The sequence below is a fragment of the Rhipicephalus microplus genome, chromosome 8, assembly GCF_043290135.1.
Source record: "Rhipicephalus microplus isolate Deutch F79 chromosome 8, USDA_Rmic, whole genome shotgun sequence".
Classification (NCBI taxonomy): Eukaryota; Metazoa; Arthropoda; class Arachnida; order Ixodida; family Ixodidae; genus Rhipicephalus; species Rhipicephalus microplus.
This window is the reverse complement of record NC_134707.1, coordinates 63,883,909-63,904,607: the sequence shown is the minus strand read 5'-3', so window position 1 is coordinate 63,904,607 and position 20,699 is coordinate 63,883,909. Positions and strand designations below refer to the sequence as shown.

The window sequence follows — 20,699 nt, the reverse complement described above, 5'->3', positions numbered from 1 at the left end:
TTTTGAAAGAAGTTCAGGAATTACTGACAGCACTTACGGTACAGCAATACGCGAAAGGAACCACATATTGCCAAGCTTCACTTCAGTAGTTTCACCCCTGTATCAAAGACACCCCACGTATTTTAGACGTAATAGTTTGAAGGCTTAAAATACACAATCAGCAGGAACCGACATCTTTTGTTTTGTAGTGACCCACTGATCTGTCAGAGCTTTGGTGATGTGGTGTCAGACTTGTGGGGAGACTTCAACAGCTCGAAATCCTATTGCAACATCTTTATTGATGAGATACTAAAAAAATGCATATTTCCATCACATTGGCATACTCTGATGCATCGTAGCATTCACTTTATGAGGCAAACATTTTTTCATATATGAATAAGAGCGGACGTTTTAAAGAGAATGTAACCGTACTGGCACATATCCCGGAGAGGCATGGAACGGCCGGTGAGCAGAAATTCTTCGTGTGGCAAGGACTTCAAAGGAATTCATCGGCCTCTTATCACTTCAGATCAAGAAACTTACTTAGACATTTGAGGCTCTTAAATATGAACTCAAGGTTGTCTTATGATCATCTATCAATACATCTTAGAGCCATTGTTCTCCACACTTTGCAGAACATCAGGACGTGAAACTTGGTCACCTCCTGCTGTAACCTCCTAACGACTTAACTACACTGGACTTGATAAACTCAAGTGAACTTAACAAATTTGACCTTTACAGCGATAGCTGTTATGAGATCAAAACTCGGGTCATGTGCAGCGCCATAGTTGTCCGCCGGTGTCCGTAACCACTATACCAAGGACACAAAGGGGCTCGAACCTGGGCCCACTGCGTGCCAGCCTAGTGTTCTACCGCTTGAGCTGCGTCGGCGCTTGGGACTTGTTCGCAAACTTGCCTTAGGCAGGCTTGATGTCGGAAAATGAATCGCGTTTTTACGAGTCATAAAGCGTTTTAGAACAGCAAAAGAATAACCAGTTGTCACACAATTCCAATAGCGTAACGAAGGGGTTGTCCAATGCTCCAACCCATTAAAAGGCTTGTTCTTGTTCTAGTATTAACTGTGGTGTATATCCACTTCAGGCATAATTCATCATCCTCTTCAGTCACTGCATGAATAATTGGCACAAAATTCCTTGCAAGTGTCTAGCGGATAGCACATTTTTCAGAAGAGTGACGATAAATAGCATAGCGAATGCCGGCCTACTGTCGAGAAATCAATATTATTATTATTGCCTTATTGAGTACTTAGCAAGTGTGCTTGCAGCAGTTACACCCCATGAGTGGGTAGAAAAAAATTCTGGAAAAAGGTTCTTTTAGCTTTCGCTGTGAGTTTGCTGCGCCTGCCGCGCAGGCCTGGCGTATTATTTATGGACCAACTTGCTATCTGCAGATGTGTATTTTACACATTCTTATATAAGTACGTTTTAGAGATCTTTATATTTAAATTACAATATTCATTGAAGTACCATAATATTAGGAGTTTTATTTATTTCTCGTGCGTTAAATGGACAGAGCTGTAGGCCGATTTAGAGCCACTTGCTCGTGCCGTTGTCATACAAGGCATAACCGCATACACATGCTAACTTTTTCATGGTGCTGTTTTGCCCAACCTTGACCTGTTCACCTAAGCAAAATGCAGTCACACTTTCATTATCATCATTATAATATGACTGCAATAAAAATATCGATAAACTGGGTTGCTTTGTTTCTGGTTATTTCCAGATACATATGGCGAACTTCAGAGTGTGATTCATTGGGATAATGCAAGTTTTGGCAAGTACATAATGTGATCGTTTCTGCATCAAACTTCACAAAAATCTATTTATTAGAAACGTCTTACCCAGATTTATCTAGAGCAACTAAGCTGTGACTGCACAGTTTATTATAAATTAGTGATAAATGAGTTGTCTAGCACTGATATCGTCCCAGTTGTCCACATATAACTGTCACCACATATTACTGCACTTGACTATATTGGTTGTGCTGAATACTGGGCTGCTCAGTTTGTGGTATCATTTCTCGTTTTGAGGGCTCTTGTAAAATACTGGTGCTCTTCTTTATCCCTTTGAATATTACATCTTCTCTCGCTAAAGGGAATGTGAAGCAGCGGGCGCTAAGGCTTACACCGGCAGAGAGAGAGAGAGAGGAAAGACTTTATTCACAGGATATTGTGTGGGGTAGGTGCTGGCCTCGCAGGGCGCGGCCTACCCTTCTGATGTTCTAGTTTATGCAGTCCTAGAAACACTGGGCCAAGAACTCAAGGGTCGAACCTGACCCGACAGAGGATACTTGGGTTCCCGCGCCCCGCGCTTGCAGGTCACGAGTTCCCGTTCTCCTCTGCCTGGCTAGGGCCCCCTCGAGCCGCTGGATCACCCATTTCTGAGATTGGCAGTCCATCGAGCGGATCCACCGCTCCATCTGCAGAGGCGTTGACGCTGTTGCTCATAGCGGCGTTGCACAGGAGAGAAACCTTGGGAGGCGCCAAGCACGTAGGGATAGACCGTTGTTTGTTATTGAAACATGTCAATCACTGCTAATGAGCAATAAAAGATAGATGACTCTGATTAGACACAGATACCCGCAGTGCGCTTTTAGTTAATAATAACCTCCGGAGAGCTAAAATAAATGGCAAACTGTACGCGGCGATAGTCGAGGCACTCCAGTGTTGGGTGTTATGAACGCCCTACGGGTTGGGCAGTGCTCTCCCACCCCCTTGCTGGCCTTCCTTTAGGAGACACTAGATGTGCCCCTCAGAGACACTTGGCGCGTTCCAAAAAGACGCTGGACGCTGGAAAACGTCTGCGCATATATTCTTGCAGCAATTTTTGAGTGATACAAAAGTTATTTTTGAGGGTACGAACGTGTTCGATGCTAGATTTCGTAGTTCATTATTTTTCCCAAAGCCGTGGCTTGAGAAGGCTAGGGTCATAATCAGCTTTTTAAAATGACTTGTTTTCGTCGTGTGACAGCGCGCAGGTATATATATATATATATATATATATATATATATATATATATATATATATATATATATATATATATATATATATATATATATATATATAGAGAGAGAGAGAGAGAGAGAGAGAGAGACAGAGAGAGAGAGAGAGAGAGAGAGAGTATTATTTCAATGGGCAGTTAGTCTTCGCGAAAGTATGGCATATGGCACAATGGGAGTGTTATCAACAAGGATTAATATATTTCAGAAGTTACTAGACCAAATTTTAATGTAAAATGTGAAGAAAGAAAAGTGGGTGAAATGAAATGATAACTTGCCGTGGGCAGTAACCGAACCTGCGCACGTTTGGTCACCGGTTCGGACCCCTATACTTTCCTTGGCATTATTGTGTCAGATCTCATTATTATTGCGTAAAAACACGGAAAAACGAGCCCTTAAAGGCCTACCCCAGCAGTTTTTTGGTGTCAGCGGATCTCAAAGAAATTCAGTGGGTACGCTCATTTGCACGCTGGCGCCATTCATGCCAAATTGCAAGCTTGAGAATTTCACAGATTCTTTTAAAATTATTTTATAGCTTGCCTCAAAACGCTGACCTCGCTTGCCCGAGGTATTGGCAACATTGTGTGTGTGACGTTGAGTTTTGCCTGACGGAAGTGACGAACTGATGTGTCACTGCAGCGTCTGCTTGTCTACTAAGGATGGTGTGGGTTTGGCCGGCGTTTCCTTGGTTTAGCGCGCAATTTTTTTCGGTGTTGTTGGGCGTGTTGTAGGTGCCAAGTGGGGTTTCGTTGGGAGCCACACACGATTCGCCACATAATCACCATATATTCACCATATATTCTGTGCATGGGAATTTTCGTTTACCTAACGCTCACCCAAACTATGGGAAAATGACTGCTAAATTGGCTGGTGTGTTCGTTTGGAACTCAATTCCTCCTGAAATTAACAATCTTTCACGACAAGCTCATTTTGCCGATGAAGCAAAATACACTTAATCACTGACCTAACTAGAACATGTTAGATATAGGTGCAATTAGAAAATTGATATTGGTTCATTTTTTTACTTTCTGCTTGTTTTGCACTGCTTTGATGAATTGTACGTTTTATGTGTAATAACAGTGTCGCTATTCCTATGGTGTAATTGGAGATGTATACTTCCTCTAAAGAAAACGTAGTTTTATGTATGGTTTAGTTCTGCTCTTCTAATTATTGTAGACTTGTTGTTTATCTTTGTATTTTCGAAAATTGAGTAAAGTACTTTCTTTCATTTTGTTCACGCTACACATTGTATTTAGAACTTTGTCACAACGCCGATCATCTGCTGCATATTATGCGTCATCTTATTCACAATATGTTAGGAGGCCCTCCCGACAGTTTTTACTCTGGGACCTCCTCATCTACTCCGCTTATCTTTTCATTTATATGTATGCTTACCCTTCAATAAACTTCAAATTTCAACTCAACCTTGTGAAGAGAGAGAAAGGATTCGTTCTTATTTTTTCGCTTTGTCGGGGTCATCACCCAGAGCAGACCTCACTGGGCCAACCCAGCTTTTACTATTGTACCTGATGGCCGTTTTTGCCAATCTCTCATGAAATCCAACAAATGAGGAAACCACATTCACGTCTCCCTCCTCGCCTCCACTTTGCCTGTAATTGGAACTTGCGAAAGGGGGGGGGGGGCACTTACTTGGTATTCTACAAAAGACAAACGGTGACCTTCTGCACGTTGCACATTTTATTAGCTAGCATACACCAACCACTTCCAGGGCAAACACTGTTCTGCATATTTTTTTCGCACCAAGTAATTGCAAATAACACTCCCCGAATATATCGTATTAGTGGCGTGGGCCAACATGTGCATCGCGTGGTGCAATGTCTGCGCAGCGTATTTTTTCTTAGGCCAAATTTGTGGCACCGGAATTCAGAATATTTGGCTTTAAAATTTACGAGATGTGCATCACTGTGGTGTAGCGGTTACGGTGATTGGTTGGTGACCCGAAAATAGTGAGTTAAATTGCGGCCAAGGCAATCGTGTTTCAATGGAGGCGAATTGCTCAAAGCCTGTGTAAAGTGTCATTTCGATAGACCGTCTTAAACACCAGATAGTTCAAGTTTACACAGTCCTCCCCTTCGATGACCCTTATTGTTAATAACATTTAAAAGATGAATTATGTAAAATGTCACGCTATATGAACGCTGCTGTAATTCTTTTTATTTTGCAGAAGCAAGAAACAATAGCGATTGTAATGAGACGTTTGTCGTGGAGCTCTGCGTGGCAGTAGGGTCCACATATGAAAGTGCGTTCAATGGAACTGAGGAGCTAGTCACATATATAGGCACAATGGTAAATGCGGTAAGTAGTGAGAAATTAATTTTCAAATATTTACAGCACACCAACGTCACCTAGCTTACCATATTAACATAGTAGCGTGAGACGTTGCCCTGCTAAGCTTAAATACGTGGATCAAATAAAAGTCACCGAACCTCGTTTGTATGTGGAGGGAGGGAGGGTGCAGGCGTAGAGCAAAAATGGCGGCCCACCCTCATTTTTGTGCATGTTAAAGGGATCACTACCATAACCAATCTCCCATCGTTGCGTTGAGATATTTTCATACGTTTGAGGAAAGGCTTTTGTATGTGTTTAGCCGATTTGATGGATATGTGGGGTGTAACGTCCTAAAAGCATCATATAATAATTAGAGACGCCGTAGTGAAGGGCTTTGGGAACTTCTACCACCTAGAGTTTTTTAACGTGTGTGTTGAACCAGCTTCACTAAAAATTTTAACGTTGATTTTCTATGGGCAACACACTTCATCTGCGAAAGCTCTTGTGAAACCCCGTCAGTTTATGGCGATGGTGAAAAAGCTTCATTAATTGTCCGGCAAATCAGTGCCCGGGCTCCGGTCTCTCATGTCGGGATGTCAAGACCTTGCCTCTGCACCGCTTCCCCACAGGGGCGTCTGTGTAAGCAGGCGTTCGGTGTGTAGCGACACCACGGACTTGAGCCAACCGGGCGGGGGGGGAGGGGGGGTTCATGTCTCTCCCACGCCTTGCTGTGCCTGGCTTTGCCATGTCCGGGTAAAATGGGATCCTTGGGTTTGAGCCGATGCCGGGTGACTGGACCTTTAAGGCCCCCCCCCCCACAGGCCCCTTTGGCCCCGGCTTCACATAGACAGCACCCCTGGGCTGATCGAGAGGAGATAGAGACAGGAAAAGGTGACTGCCGATTTCCCCTGGGCTGATCCACCCAGGTGAAATCGGCAGTCGCCTTTTCCTGTCTCTATCTCCTCTCATCGTAGTCTTTCTCGCGCACATTTTGTCGGTCCTATCATCTCCTCTCTTCTAGTTGCTTGTACTTTTCCTGGTGGCAAAGATTAACCTTGTGTGCTTGTCCAACCTACGATAAACCATATTTATATTATAGGTATAGTGTACTGCTGGCGTTGCGCAGACGTGTTCACATGCTCTGCCACGTCCCGTAGTTGGGCTCAGTGGTGAGTGGTAGGCGCCATTGCTGAACAAACACTTTCTTTCATGAGATCACCAAACACCTTCCTAAGTGATCACAGCCTGAAAAGGGCGCACCGAAACAGCCTCACCGTTTTTATTTGGTCCTTATGCCACAAGACACCGCCCATCATCATCATAATGTGTAATGAAAAATGAAGACATGTTCCCAAGTAGTAGTAGTTCTCGAGTTGTAGTATTTCATACATTGTGAAACCACAGGAAAAAAAGGAACAAATATCATCGTTTCTAGTTTCAAGATGCCTCACTGATACCATCGAGGCTGGCTTCAAGGACACCGAAATGGCCAGTCGGGACCTGCTAATAGAAGTTAAAAACAAAATGCAGTATCACAAACTAAGCAACCTTGTTGCATTTGGGGACAAACCTCTCACCATTGCCACTCACCGGATATTGAACTCAGTGAAAGGTGTCATATCGGATGAACCTCTTGTAGACCTTACCGACGAATAACTTTTGGACGGGTGGAAAGACGAGAATGCCATACATGTTCAGCGCATTAAAATCAGGCGAAATAATGCAGAATTCCCCACAAGGCCCATCGTACCGACGTTTGAAGCAAACACACGCCGAGACACAGTCACTAAAGGCTATCTCATGCTCTGTGTCCGACCATATATACCGAAACCGAGGCGTTGTTTCAAGTGCCAATGGTTCGGCCATGCTTCCCAAAGCTGTCGACGGCAGCTCATGTGCGCAAGGTGCACCACGAGAGGGTACTCTGCTGATGACTAGGTTTGAGGCTGAGGCCTACTGCGCAAACTGTGATGGTGTCCATGCCGCTTATTTCCGCTCATGCCCAGCCTCGAAAAGAGAAAAAGAAATTGACACAATTAAATTCCAAGAAAACGTTATTGTCCAGTAAGCCCGACAGCGCGCAACACACACTTTCCTACATAAGTTATTCGCCGAAGTGGTGCAAGGAGGGTAAGTACCACGACGGTTTTCGACGAAGCCCCTGACGACGCCTGGCGTGCCGAGGCAACCGCCAGCAGACCCCACTGTAGAAGCAGCCGCGGCTGCTCCGCCCTGTCTGAACACGGCCCCACCAAAGGCCCTTTTGATTTCTGGCAGCAGCCAGGGCAGTGCAGAATCTAAAGAGGTCCCCTCGACCTCTGGCCCGGTGGGGACGAAGGCTTCGTCCGCCGTGACAAAGTCTACCCTACGTACACGACTGTCTGGCGCCTCTCCAGAGGCGATGGACACCACCGGTCCACCGGCGCAGACTGCGCCGATGGAGTGGCGAGAGGCTTGACCGCTCCAAAAAAGAAAAAAAACCAATTACAGGGCCTCCTTAAGGCTCTTTTGAGTAAGTCACTTCCAATCCGTACACACAGCACTACTAGACACCCAATATGTAAACACCTAATATGCAATGGAACATCCGAGGGCTACTTAGAAACCTCGACGATGTCCAAGAACTTTTGCACAAACACTCACCAAAAGTGGTGTGTTCAAAAAACACACTTGAAACCAAAAGGGGGGCGCTGCTGAGCACCCGCGATGGCAGACGTGCCGGACCTTGGCTCCTTGTTTTCTTGTCAGTTTGACTAGTTTTTCTCCGCTGAGAGACCACGGTTAGTTGCCGAATAAGTGATAGCCAGTTACACGGTGAGCCCGTGTCGCACATACAGCGTTTTTGGAGAACATTTTTCTCTTTTTCTCTGTGTTTTGTGAACTTACCACCCTAAGCCTAGTGAGCAGCTTCGGACTGGCCTAGGACACAGCTGCCTGTGGCCGCGTCTGCACGGCCGTGTTGTTCCTGGTGAACCTGTTATGCCCGGCGCGTTTCAATCGAATCTCAAGACGCCTACTCTGAAAACGACCACGGCATGCGCAAGCGTTCCAGTGAATTCAAGCTATTTCCCAACGCTATCTGACGAAAACGAGGCAATGAATGCAAAGCAGTCTACGTTGTCTTCACAATCGTCTACCGGACCTCGTGTCAACGACGCGGCAGCGGGCTCTTCTACCAGCACTACTGAACTCCTCGACAACGGGGTACAAAAGAATAATGCTGTGTGCTACCAACGCCAAGTGTCACCGAACAGACTGCACGCCGAACGGGTGAGTCGGCCCCGCTATCAGGCCGCTAAACAAAGTGCATAAGACAGACATTCCGACACAAGCCCTTACAGATACCATAGAGCAAAGCTCTCCGTCAACCTTTATTGCAGAAATGTCAATTCTCCGCTATGACATAACCAATAACTGCGTACGGATCACACTTCGTGACAAAGGTCATTTTTGCAAACTGTGCACACTCTCGCGCTTAGTGGCAAAAGTCAATGGTAGCACGCGAGTAATTGATGTCGACACATCGCCTTTTCAGCCACACGCAATCGGCAGCTCTCGTGGGGTAATAAAACTTAGACCCGGCCTACCAATCGAGTACATCAAAGCGATTCTGCGCTGTGAACTGGCAACAATCACCGATGTGCGCATGCTCGATAAAACACAGCTGCTGCTTTTGACATTTGATACAGACTCCATACCGAAACGCTTGGTGTTTGAATATGAAGTCATCCGTGTTCACGTATATCGGCCTCGCCCGGTCGCATGCTACAACTGTCATTGTTTGGGCCATGTTACCAAATACTGTTCCTTCCCGCCAGTATGCCGGGACTGTGGCAAAGCTCCGCATTAGTTCGACCCAAACTGTAAGTAGTTTCCTCGTTGCGTGGCTTGTGGAGCGTCTACGCACATTTCACTCAGCCCTCATTGTCCTGAGCGAAATATATCTGAATCAGTCCTTCCTCCAACACTAATGATTCATTATCTACGACATCTGCCACACAGCCTACCCCTCCGACGCTTCGGAAAGTAACCTGGGCTCAAACAGCCGCTTCTTCTGATCTGACTCAGGTTATCAACAGCCTTCGCCAAGAAGTACAGGAATTACGGAAGAAAAATTAGAGACTTCGTGACCTCATGCTGAACCCAAAAAAAAGGGGGGGGGGGGAGTTGGTCCCCAACGCCAAGCCGCACTCGGTCTCGAAATAAAAGAAGGAGCTGTTCTCCGACACGTCGTTCCAAACCGGTCATAGACAAGAACTCTGCCTACTTTCACATTATTGGGCTCCTGCGACAAAAACGGGCTCAAGAATCTAATAAGCTGGAGCATGCGATTCGGTCGGAGATGGCTAACACTCCAACACAAGCCATTGATACCATGCAAACTAGGTTTGAAAATATGTTTGATGAACTGTAGCGCAATGTCCTCACTGATGACAATAAGCGCCGCAAACCAGGGCCTTCCTCATGAGCTCTTTCGCTCAGAGGGTGCATTGGAATTGTCGTAGTTTTAACCAAACGCGCTCCACTATCCGTAATTATGTTCAAAGGCATCGCCTCTTGTTTCTTCTTCTCCAGGAGAAGTGCGGCACGTGCTCGCTTCCTGGTTACCGTGCTTTTCAGACACCAACCATCAAACATAAGCGGCAGCTTCCCAAAAGGCAGGCAGCGCTTCTGGTGTAATGACTGCCCAGCCACTCAATTGGACATTCCTGATTTCAGTTCTAATGCTCGTGATATGGTAACTGTTAAAATTTGTCCTCCTGGCCAAAAGCCCTTCGTGGCCGTGTCTGCGTGTTTTCGCCCAGGAAATATTTCAGTTAGACACTACACATGGCTGGAGACGCATAGCCAAGCATCTAAGAACCTCCCTGTGCTCATTTGAGGTGATTTTAATACTCATCACCCTGCCTGAGGTGCCCGAAAGCCGAATAAACGCGGACAATATCTTTACGACGCTATTGAACTCTCTTCTGTAGAACTTTGTAGCGCCCCCGACACCCCTACAAGAATAGGATTACATAGAGCACAGAGAGACACGACTCCAGATCTTACCCTCGCCAGCCCCCAATATGTTCGACACTGGACAGTCTCGACCCTGTCATGGGGCAGTGATCACCGCACAATATTTGTGGCACTTCATCGAAAACGCCTCCCGATTAAAACAACAACAACGATGACTAATTGGAATACTTTTCGTAGTAATCTTACTGGATCGTTCTCGACAGTTGAGGGCCTTGTGGACAATGTTCAATAGACCCGTGAGCTGGCACACGAAACAGTGCCATGCGAAGACCGTACTCAATCAATGGATAACCATTTAGGCAATTCATGGAAAACAGCAGACTATTTAGAAGATACCGCTCGCATGACAAACGACACTCTGACCTCATGAAAATTGAGTGCCAATTTAAACTTATCAATGAATATCACCTCCCACTTCAAAGTGAAGCCTGGCAATCCACCTGCGAATGCCTTGGCCGTGTACCGGGCCTCCAACGTCTATGGCGCATTTTTCGTAGCCTCAGCGGGAAAGGCAAAGGCAACCCTCCTCTGGCCGAGCTGTTCTTCAAAGCAGATCCGTCCGTTGTTGATTGATTTATTTATGTGGTTTAACGTACCAAAACCACTATATGATCATGAGAGACGCCGTAGTGGAGGGCTCCGGAAATTTCGACCACCTGGGGTTCTTTAAAGTGCACCCAGATCTGAGCACACGGGCCTACAACATTTCTGCCTCCATCGGAAATGCAGCCGCCGCAGCTGGGATTCGATCCCGCGACCTGTGGGTCAGCCGCCGAGTATCTTGGCCACCAGACCACCGCGGTGCGGCGATCCGTCAGTTGTGGAAGACCAAGTTATTACCACTTTTTTTCCTTATGCTTCACTCACTTCGCCTACATCTTCGAAAGCCGGCACCATAACGCAACCTGACCCAAATCTCGAGCGATCGCCCATTTAGCATGGGAGAAATGCTAGCAGCCATCAAACATGGGCGTCCTCGATCGGTGTGCCTGGCCATGACTAAATCACACGGAAAAAACTCCGCAACCTCGGAGATGAAGCCCAGGACGCACTTTTGGCGCTAATCAATGACCTCTGGGCCTCAGTAAATGTTCCGGAGAACCTTAAGCTGCCTCTTATTTAGCCTATTCCGAAACATGGAAAAAAGAAGACCCTCTGCAAGAACCTCCGGCCAATATCTTTAACGTCTACTTTATGTAAGCTCATTGAAAGCATGATTCACGCACGCATGTCCCATTACCTCGAGATAACCCGGCCGGGATACCATCTAGCCCAGGCGGGTTTTCGCCCTAACCTCGGCACCCATGACGGTCTTTGTCTGCTACGGCGCGTTATCAATTGTACCTCACGAAAGATGTTACCTGACTACTTGCTGGCCGTCGACATGCAGAAAGCGTTCGATAACGTTCACCATAACGCCATTCTTCAAAAACTAGCTAAGTGCTACCCAAGTCAGCGTGTGTAGACATGAATTCAGAATTTCCTTGCAGCTTCGCTCATTCGCTTAAGCGGTGCATCACCTTAACGGAGCCCGAAGACTTACTACATGGACAGAGCTAGGTGTTCCACGGAGATCTATTTTAGGACTGACACTATTTAATTGGGCCATGTGCAGGGTAGCAGAAACCTTGAACCGGACACCACGGCTATATTCACCATCTATGCTGATGATAATTTTATATGGACAGAGGCATGGGATTATTCTGACAAAAAATCCATGAAGACCGAGCTGCAGGCAGCCCTCCTTCAGGCAGCCCTACTCAGCCCTACTCAGGCAGCCCTACTCAGGGCAACCCTACTTAGGCAGCCCTACTCAGGGAAGCAAGCTTAGATATCATCGACATATACATGGACGCTACCCTCACCGATGGCGAAGCTTGTATAGCATGGATCTGCGCGAAGACCACCGAGTACACTGGGACCTACTGGTGCCATCTACCGAACGGTACTTCTATGCATGCCGAACTACTTGCCATATGGGGAGCGACTGCAAGCCTCCCATACACTATACAGAAACTCTTTCGTGTCTTTACCGACTCTCACACTGCCTGCTCGGAAATGTTTCGTTCGGCGTCGGAGGATGCTACAGCTGCTGCAATTCAAAGCATCATTCGTAGGCATGAAAAAACCGACAGGCCAATAGAAATTATCTGCGACAGTGACATTGCGGCAGTGACGTGCAATCAGTGCGGGCTGCGCTGCCGCGCAGACCTTCACCATTTATTGTGGCAGTGTTCCGCATTCGAAAAAGGGCGAATGGCCATACGATTTCTGCAAGCCACAAAGTATCGTGAAGCGCTCCTTATGACCCGGACATGCAGTTATTTTTTGCCCAATATGGAAGTCAGAGCGGCCTGATCAGAGTGGTTTAGGGGGTCGACAAACCACAGTACTGACCCTATACCGCCTCAGTCCCAGTGATAGCGAATACAATAAGTGTAAAACTCGTGACACTGTGAACTAGTATAGTGTAATTGGAAGGTACTGCTCATTCCCACAGAGGTCCTGTGCCTCCATTTTTTTTTTCTTTTTTCAATAAAGAACTTTCCATCCATCTATCTATCCAAACCAAAACACACCAATCTCCTTAGAGACCACATTATTATCCGCAAAGACCGAGATGATGCAACCACATCATCAAATGTCGATGCTATTGTATTAAACAAATGCATAGTGTGTCAAGATTTGCAGATACAAACGGCCCTTGTAGCAGTGGCCATTCGTGCTGTTGTTTTAGGCAAACTTGTTACTGTTTGCTCAGTGTAAATCTCCCTCATTATCAAAGCAGACACAAGAATCTCAGTCTTTTATGGATCAACTACCTGAACCACATATTGTTTTTGACTCTAAGAGTGATGCGTGAGACCACTTGATTGAGAACTTTATTCTTTCCACTGATGCATGCATCCTAAATAAGAAAGAACCGACGTTTTTTAGCCTTGGGAACAAAACACAATCGTGCATTTATCTTAGCATTGTTTCTCCTACACGTTTACCTGCTGTTAATTAGGATTTCATTGAAACTCCTATGGGAGTGATCACTTTCCCATATTACTGAAGACGCCAAAAGAAAATGAATTTTTATCTCAGGCTCCAACTTGGAAGGTAGACAGAGCTGATTGGGAGAAGTACCAGAGTCTTAGTACTACATCGTGGGCCAAGGTCTCCTCTCTAGGAATTGTCTCTGCTGCTATGTATTTTACCGACTTTACTATTGACGCTGCTTCAAAATGTTTCCCTGTTTCTTCAACTGTATTTTAACTGTTTCTTCAACTATATTTTACCGCTTTTACTATTGACGCTGCTTCAAAATGCTTCCCTGTTTCTAAAACTCCATATGGGCTTCTGGCAAGATTCCCTCTGTTTGGAAAGAGGCCGTCGTAATACCTATTCCTAAACAGGGCAAGGATCCATCTTCTGTATCGAGTGTATTGCTCCGACTAGCTGCCTGTGCAAATTATTTGAAAAGATTATTGACGGCCGATTAGTACGCTTCCTGGAATCATACAAACTCTTCGACCAATATTAGTGAGGATTGGGAGAGGGTCGGTCCACTACGAACCATCTCATCCGCATAGAGGCGCAAATATGCGAAGCTTCCATTCATAAGCAGTTTTTTCTATCTCTCTTCCTTGACACGGATAAGGCATACGATACAGCATGGCGTTTTGAAATATTGAGAGACCTCTCACGCTTAGGTATACGAGGTAATATGCAAGTGTAATCGAAAATTTTCTGTCCAATCGCACATTCCATGTTTGAGTGGGCAGTGCGTTATCACGACCGTCCTTGCAAGAAATGGGAGTGCCACAAGGCGGTGTCTTCAGTTGTACTCTTTTTACAGTAAAACTGAACTCCCTGTAATTGTGCATCCCACGTAACATCTTTTATTCAGCATACACTGATGGTCTACAGATAGCCCCACCGCGGTGGTCTAGTGGATAAGGTAGTCGGCTGCTGACCCGCAGGTCGCGGGATCAAATCCCGGCTGCGACGGCTGCATTTGCGATGGAGGCGGAAATGTTGTAGGCCCGTGTGCTCAGATTTGGGTGTACGTTAAAAAACCCCAGGTGGTCGAAATTTCCGGAGCCCTCCACTACGGCGTCTCTTATAATCATATGGTGGTTTTGGGACGTTAAACCCCACACATCAATCATGGTCTACAGATAGGTTTGAAATCCTGAACCTGTCGCTCCGCATGCGAGCGATAGGTTCAGCTTTGTGTTAACAAAATCTGTAAATGGGTAGATGAGAGTGGTTTCAGTCTTAATCCACTAAATGGCTTCTGTGTTCTGTTCTCTAGGAAGAGAAGCCTCTACCCCGATCCCCATATAGAGTTGCAGGTTGAGCGCATAACTGTCAAGTGTGAAAAAATATTCAAGACATATTTCTAGACACGAAGCTCACATTTGTACCACACATTAAGCACATTAAGAGAAAATGAATGAAGACAATGAAGATCTTAAAGGTGCTGTCCCGCACTTGTTGGGGCAGTGACAGAAAATGTCTGATGAGCCACTACAAATGCCTTATCCGCACGCGTCTAGACTGTGGAGCGATAGTATACCTGTCCGTCAACTAGGCATTCGCCTTTCTACGGGTGCGTTTCGTACAAGCTCCTTGGGAAGCCTTTACGCGAACTCAGACTAATGGTCGCTACATATACAAAGATTGTACCGATATTTTACGTATTTTTGAAGATAACCACAAGGACCTACCACGCCACATACCCTGCTATAAACGACACATCCAGCTGCCAGCTCTTTCAAAACCGACTCACAGTGAAACAACCCTTCTCGCAGCGTGTGCGAGCACTAGCTGAGGACACGGACACCCCATTGCTCGAACGCTGCACAATGACTCCTACTTCATGCACCCCGCCATGGCAATAGCGGGTTAAAAATTGTGACACATCTTTTATGAACATGATAAAGCGTGCCTCAACCCTACACATTCAGGTGTACTTCTGCGAATTAGCACGCAAATACACCTAACCTGATTTTTTAACTAATGCATCGAAGACTCACGCGGGGCTGGCCTACGCAGCGGTGCGCCCATATTTTTCGGATGCCGGTATTCTCCACCCTCACACAAGCATTTTCACACCCAAGGCTTACGCAATACTGGCGGCAGCAAAACATAATAAAGAATCAGAAACAAGTAACGCAGTCATATACATGTATTCATTAAGCATCGTAAAAAACCTTAAAAACCACCATAAAGTACAAAAAGGCTTCAAGGCCCCCCGGCAGAGGCAACATACCCCTTTGGCCTCAGCTTCACGTAGACGGCACCCCTAGCCTGACCAACTGACCAACCCAGGGGAAATCGGCAGTCGCCATTTGCTCTCTCTCTCTCCTTACATCTTCGTCTTTATCTCTCACTTTTATCTGTCCTGTCTTCTACTTTCTTCTGTTGACTTCCAAACGTCCTGGCGGCTAGGGTTAACCCTCTGCAAATCGCCTACCTTAGTCGAGGTGCATTGGGTTATAGCAGTGTTGTGCCGTTGACGTCTGCAGGCTTTCAGCATCTCTAAACTTGCAGCGTGCCCTCGTTGGTCTCCATGGTGGGTGGTCGCCCACGCTGCTGAATAAAAATAAAACTGGCATGCGTAGAGCATTCCCTTTACCTACCAATCGTACCGGCTTGAAACGGGTACGCGCCGATGACAAATTTTTTTAACAGGCATACCGAAACCTTTCCTCACTTTCATGTCATTCACTGTGAGAAAATTGGAAAGCAGGCCAGGGCCGTCTCTCCTTTCGTAGTTGCTAAATGGCTTACCGAAACTCTTGACGCTGGATACAAGGTAACCAAAATGGCTAGCGGAGACCTTCTTCTCGTAATTCGAGACGAAGAACAATTTGAAAAGCTAGACCGTCTCTCAGCTTTCGGTGACATACCGATAACCATAACACCACACAGATGAATGAACACAACTCATGGAGTGGTATCTGACATGGACTTACTTGACCTGACCAAGACTAAACTTTTGGAGGGGTGGAAGAGCCAAATTGTGACCAATGTAGAGAGAACTATAATCATACCGATAACCATAACACCACACAGATGAATGAACACAACTCATGGAGTGGTATCTGACATGGACTTACTTGACCTGACCAAGACATACCGATAACCATAACACCACACAGATGAATGAACACAACTCATGGAGTGGTATCTGACATGGACTTACTTGACCTGACCAAGACTAAACTTTTGGAGGGGTGGAAGAGCCAAATTGTGACCAATGTAGAGAGAACTATAATCAGAAAAGACAACAAGGAAACACCATACGAACACCCGATACTCACGTTTGCAACTAGTAAATTGCCAGAAACCACTCAAACGGAAGACCTCTCTCAGGCCATACACACAAAACCACGGTCGTTGCTTCTAATGTCAGAGGTATAACCATGGCTTTAAAGTCTGTCGTGGTTGCCAGACCTCTGCACAATGTGGAGCCCTGGGCCACGTGTCTGAGAACTGCAAAGAGCAGCCGCACTGTGTAAACTGTGGCGAAAAACACACTGCATATTCACGTTCGTGTCCATACTGGAAGAAAGAAAAAGAGATAATAGGGCTGAAGGTGAAAGAAAACATTTCTTTTAAGGAAGCAAGGAAAAAGGTCTCACCATTCTTTGGCCCTACATATGCTGATGCGGTGCGTCAGGGGGCACCGCCGCACCAGCCCTCGCCACTCCTTCGGCCCACGCATAGCGAGCCGCTGGTTGTGGCACCTGCCCCAAGGCAGCTGTTGTCCAGACTACACCGCCTACTCCCGAACAGAGACCGGAGACCCAAGGGTTCTCAGGTCTCAAGGCCTCGCCTCACCAGGCGAGGTCCGGAATTCTAAACACCGGCTTGCACGTGCGGGCTTGCAGTGCTTCCGAGGAGGCATTGGATACGTCGGTACCCTTGATGCTGAAAGAGCGGCGTGGCTCCTTAGAGCGTGTCAAAAAAGCAGATAACGAGGCCTGGTGACGGATCTGTTACTTAAAATCAAACTTTCTGCCTAAACAGCCACTTGTTCTCCGTACACACAGCACTACATTACTTTCACAATGAACTCTCAAAGAATACAATGAAATGTCAGGGGCCTTCTCAGAAACCTTCACGATATTCAAGATATTTTACACGAACACTCGCAAAAAGTGTTCGCAGTGTGTGAAAAAGCGTTCGCAGTGTCACACACTCGCAGTGTGAAACACACTGAAATCCAAAACACACCAACATTTTACGTAAATACGCTATTTTCCGATAGAACCATGATGATGCTTTGACATCATCCGGAGGTGTTGTCATTATTGTGAATCAAGGGATTGCATGCACACACTTTACACTCCAAACATCCCTTAAGGCAGTGGCTATTCGATCTGTGCTTTTCGACAAACTGATCACAATTTGTATTCTTCACGTACCTCCGAGTTATCACCTACAAAAACATGACTTCCAGTACATGATCGATAAACTTCCGGAACTTTTTGCTCTCCTTGGAGACTTGAACGCGCATAGCAGGCTATGGGGTCACTCTCGTTGTGACGCCCGAGGTTGACTGATAGAACAGTTTGTTCTCTTTTTCAGAGCGTGTCTCCTGAATTGAAAAGACCCAACCTATTATAACCTCACTAACAATACCTATTCCTCCATATACCTAATCATAGTATCTCCACTTACTGCAAAAAAACCTGTTCTAGCGCAGGTTGCTTAGGCGATGACATGTAAATTGCAGAGTCGGCTCTCTTGATATAAACACTCACAATACACATGCTCCAGCACACTCAACTAGGACCGCGTCTCCGCTTGAAGCGTGCCAGGTGCCGCCATTACTTGGTCAAAATGCGGTGCAGAAAAGCGCACTTGCGAATTATGAAAAAAGGTTCATTTATTTCCGATACGTAAACTTAGCTGGCACACGAGACTCCAGCTGTCCCCTAGAACTACAATGCACTTTGGTGTGCGTTGCAGGATCACTAGTGGTATGATATGGTTCTTTTAGGCGAGTAATGCGACGTAACGTTCAAAGTTCTCAATAACAATGCTGAAGGTTACAAATGAGTTTGTGCTAATACGAATTACTTTTTTTCGCAAAGGTTGGCCTTTGGTTCACTGAACTTACTGATCCACCGATAAGGTTCTTGCTTAGTGGAATCGTTAGATCTCAGGTGAGTTACTTTCTCGTGATTTAGAATGTTTCTCAGTTTCGCTTCTGCTTTTGGTAATGTCCTAACCTATACAAAGGAAAATACCATACAAATAAACAAAATAGGCTCATTTTACCACTTGCGTGATAACATATTCGTCACATAACAGTACTCATACGATAATATGCTGATATATTTGTACTTAACATATCACTAGTAGTCCCCGCTGATAATACCTAAATTCCACTACACTCCGCGGATATTACGCATTAAAATGCGGCGGTGGACGGAAATATTTTCTTCCCAAGCGCCTCAAGTCATGCTATAGAGTATCCAGTTCATAATTAGGATTCTATGAACGAACGGATATAGCTGAAGTAGAAGAGTTTTATCTAAAGAAAATTTGTTTGCACTAAATAAAAATGTTCTAATACTCCGACTGGCAGGAATTCTCAACCTATAGAGCTTACCCAGCGAGGCATTGCTTAGTGCGTAAGGTGTCTCGTTGCTAAGTTAATTAACTTGGGCTGGCTTCCTGACTAGGGAGGTCGAAGTTACATTGGGACTAAATGCTAAGAACACCCAAATGCTTAGACTTTGGTGCCCGTTGAAACCCCAGTGAGTCGAAACTTACTGGGTTTACTAGATGTTAATGGTTGGCGCAATTCTGCCACGAAATATTACATGCATTAAGAAGGCTCCTTCCAATACATGGCTTTTGTTGTGATTTTTTTAAGATACGAAGCAGCACTTTGACTAGCCTGTGTAACGCTGTCCATCCGTGTTCCCGTGCAAACGCACCGTACCACGTTCCCCCCGCCGCAGTTGTTGCAACGATGCCAAGTAGGTCAAGTCGCAGCTACGTGTTGACGTCACTCTGTTTCTTACCGCAGCAGCTTCCGGCTCCTCCCTTCACACCTAGGTGGTATTGCTTTACCGCCCACTCGCAACACACTTCTCTCTCACTTGACCCTCTCCACAGCTCACGACGCTTCACCACATGTTGAGTGGAAACACTCTTGTATGAAACTTGCATGAAACCGCGCCCGCCTCGCGTGTATTAAAAGAAATGTTTGCTTGAGTAAAAGCTACACCATGTTTCGCTTAAAACCGTTCTTCCAGCGCCCGCATCGACGCCAATTTTAGCCAGGTCAACTGCATGCACGCAACTGCTGTTTCGCATCATATCGTGGTTCCCTTTTGGGAGATGGTCCATAATTTTTTTGTCAAGCCACCGATGGCCTCCGAGATGAGTTCACCACTGACGCTAAAGGATGTATATAAACAGGTAGACATTAGGATGCAAAATGATGCATGCGTGCAGGCGGAGGATCTAAATGCATCAAGTCTCGGAGAAAGGTCTGACAGGTTACAATACCCTGTCTCACTCAAACTGAACGATTTTAAACTCTAATCGCTTAAAGCCCCAGCTAAAGCGTACGCCGTATGCAAGATACCCCTTGCACTGTGTCCTAGCATTAACCAACCCACATCCGCTTATCACCTTGCTTTAACCTCGCCTCACCGCGCAGCATAGGCTGAGGAAAAGCCGCCTTCAGACCATGTTCTTTAACGGAGACAGTACGCGAAGCCGCAGAGCCATGTTTACCTGGCTTGGCACGAGCCGAGTGGGAGCGACGAAAGCCCGCGCTTCTACTGGAGACGAGGTTTGCACTTGAAGCTGCGGCACAACCAGGTTTGCCAGTGAGTTTTTGGAGCACGGGAGTTAGGACATTCTCTAATGGTCTGTGACAGACTGTGGTTAAATTTCACATTGTCTATGCCAAGAGAAAAACATCAGCCAAGAAGCCCAAGTTGAGCCCCCATGATTGATCAGCTGTGCGTTTCTCAAGCTTTATGTGGGGAGTCTAAAGTGCATTGTCTATTATTTCTTTATTTGCTTTGATCTTGAATGTTCGCTCATGGACAACGCAGGTGTTTCACTCACAACCAAAAATAACCCAGCTGTCGACAAGGCCACCAGCAATAAAATTTATGCGCGACAAGTTCTTTAGCACTGTCGTCTTGAGACACACTTCAACCTCTTACGTGCTCTGAGATACAGAGTGTATATAGTTACTGCAACTCTGGGGGCTTTCAAAGCCAGAGAGTGATGGAGCATCATCCTTTATTACGGCACCAGCCAAAAGAAAGCTCCCACTTCTCCTCGCTCAGTTGTCGCTTGAGATCATGGCGGTGCCAGCAGCTGTACTGGACAGCTGACGTGCCGTATTTGATCTTCC

General features: G+C 46.0%; 1 protein-coding gene across 2 annotated transcripts in view; it reads left to right on the top strand.

Moving 5' to 3' along the window:
* The window catches only part of LOC142769096 (venom metalloproteinase BumaMPs1-like), a 100,858-nt gene that overhangs the window by 41,819 nt on the left and 38,340 nt on the right, over positions 1–20,699 (top strand). Inside the window, exons 5-7 of one of the 2 annotated variants that reach the window (XM_075872021.1) lie at positions 1,723–1,773; positions 5,184–5,314; positions 18,406–18,477. In XM_075872021.1, coding sequence (XP_075728136.1) covers positions 1,723–1,773; positions 5,184–5,314; positions 18,406–18,477 — 254 coding nt within the window. The remainder of the gene's footprint in view (positions 1–1,722; positions 1,774–5,183; positions 5,315–18,405; positions 18,478–20,699) is intronic. The other variant, XM_075872022.1, reaches the window with a different exon arrangement.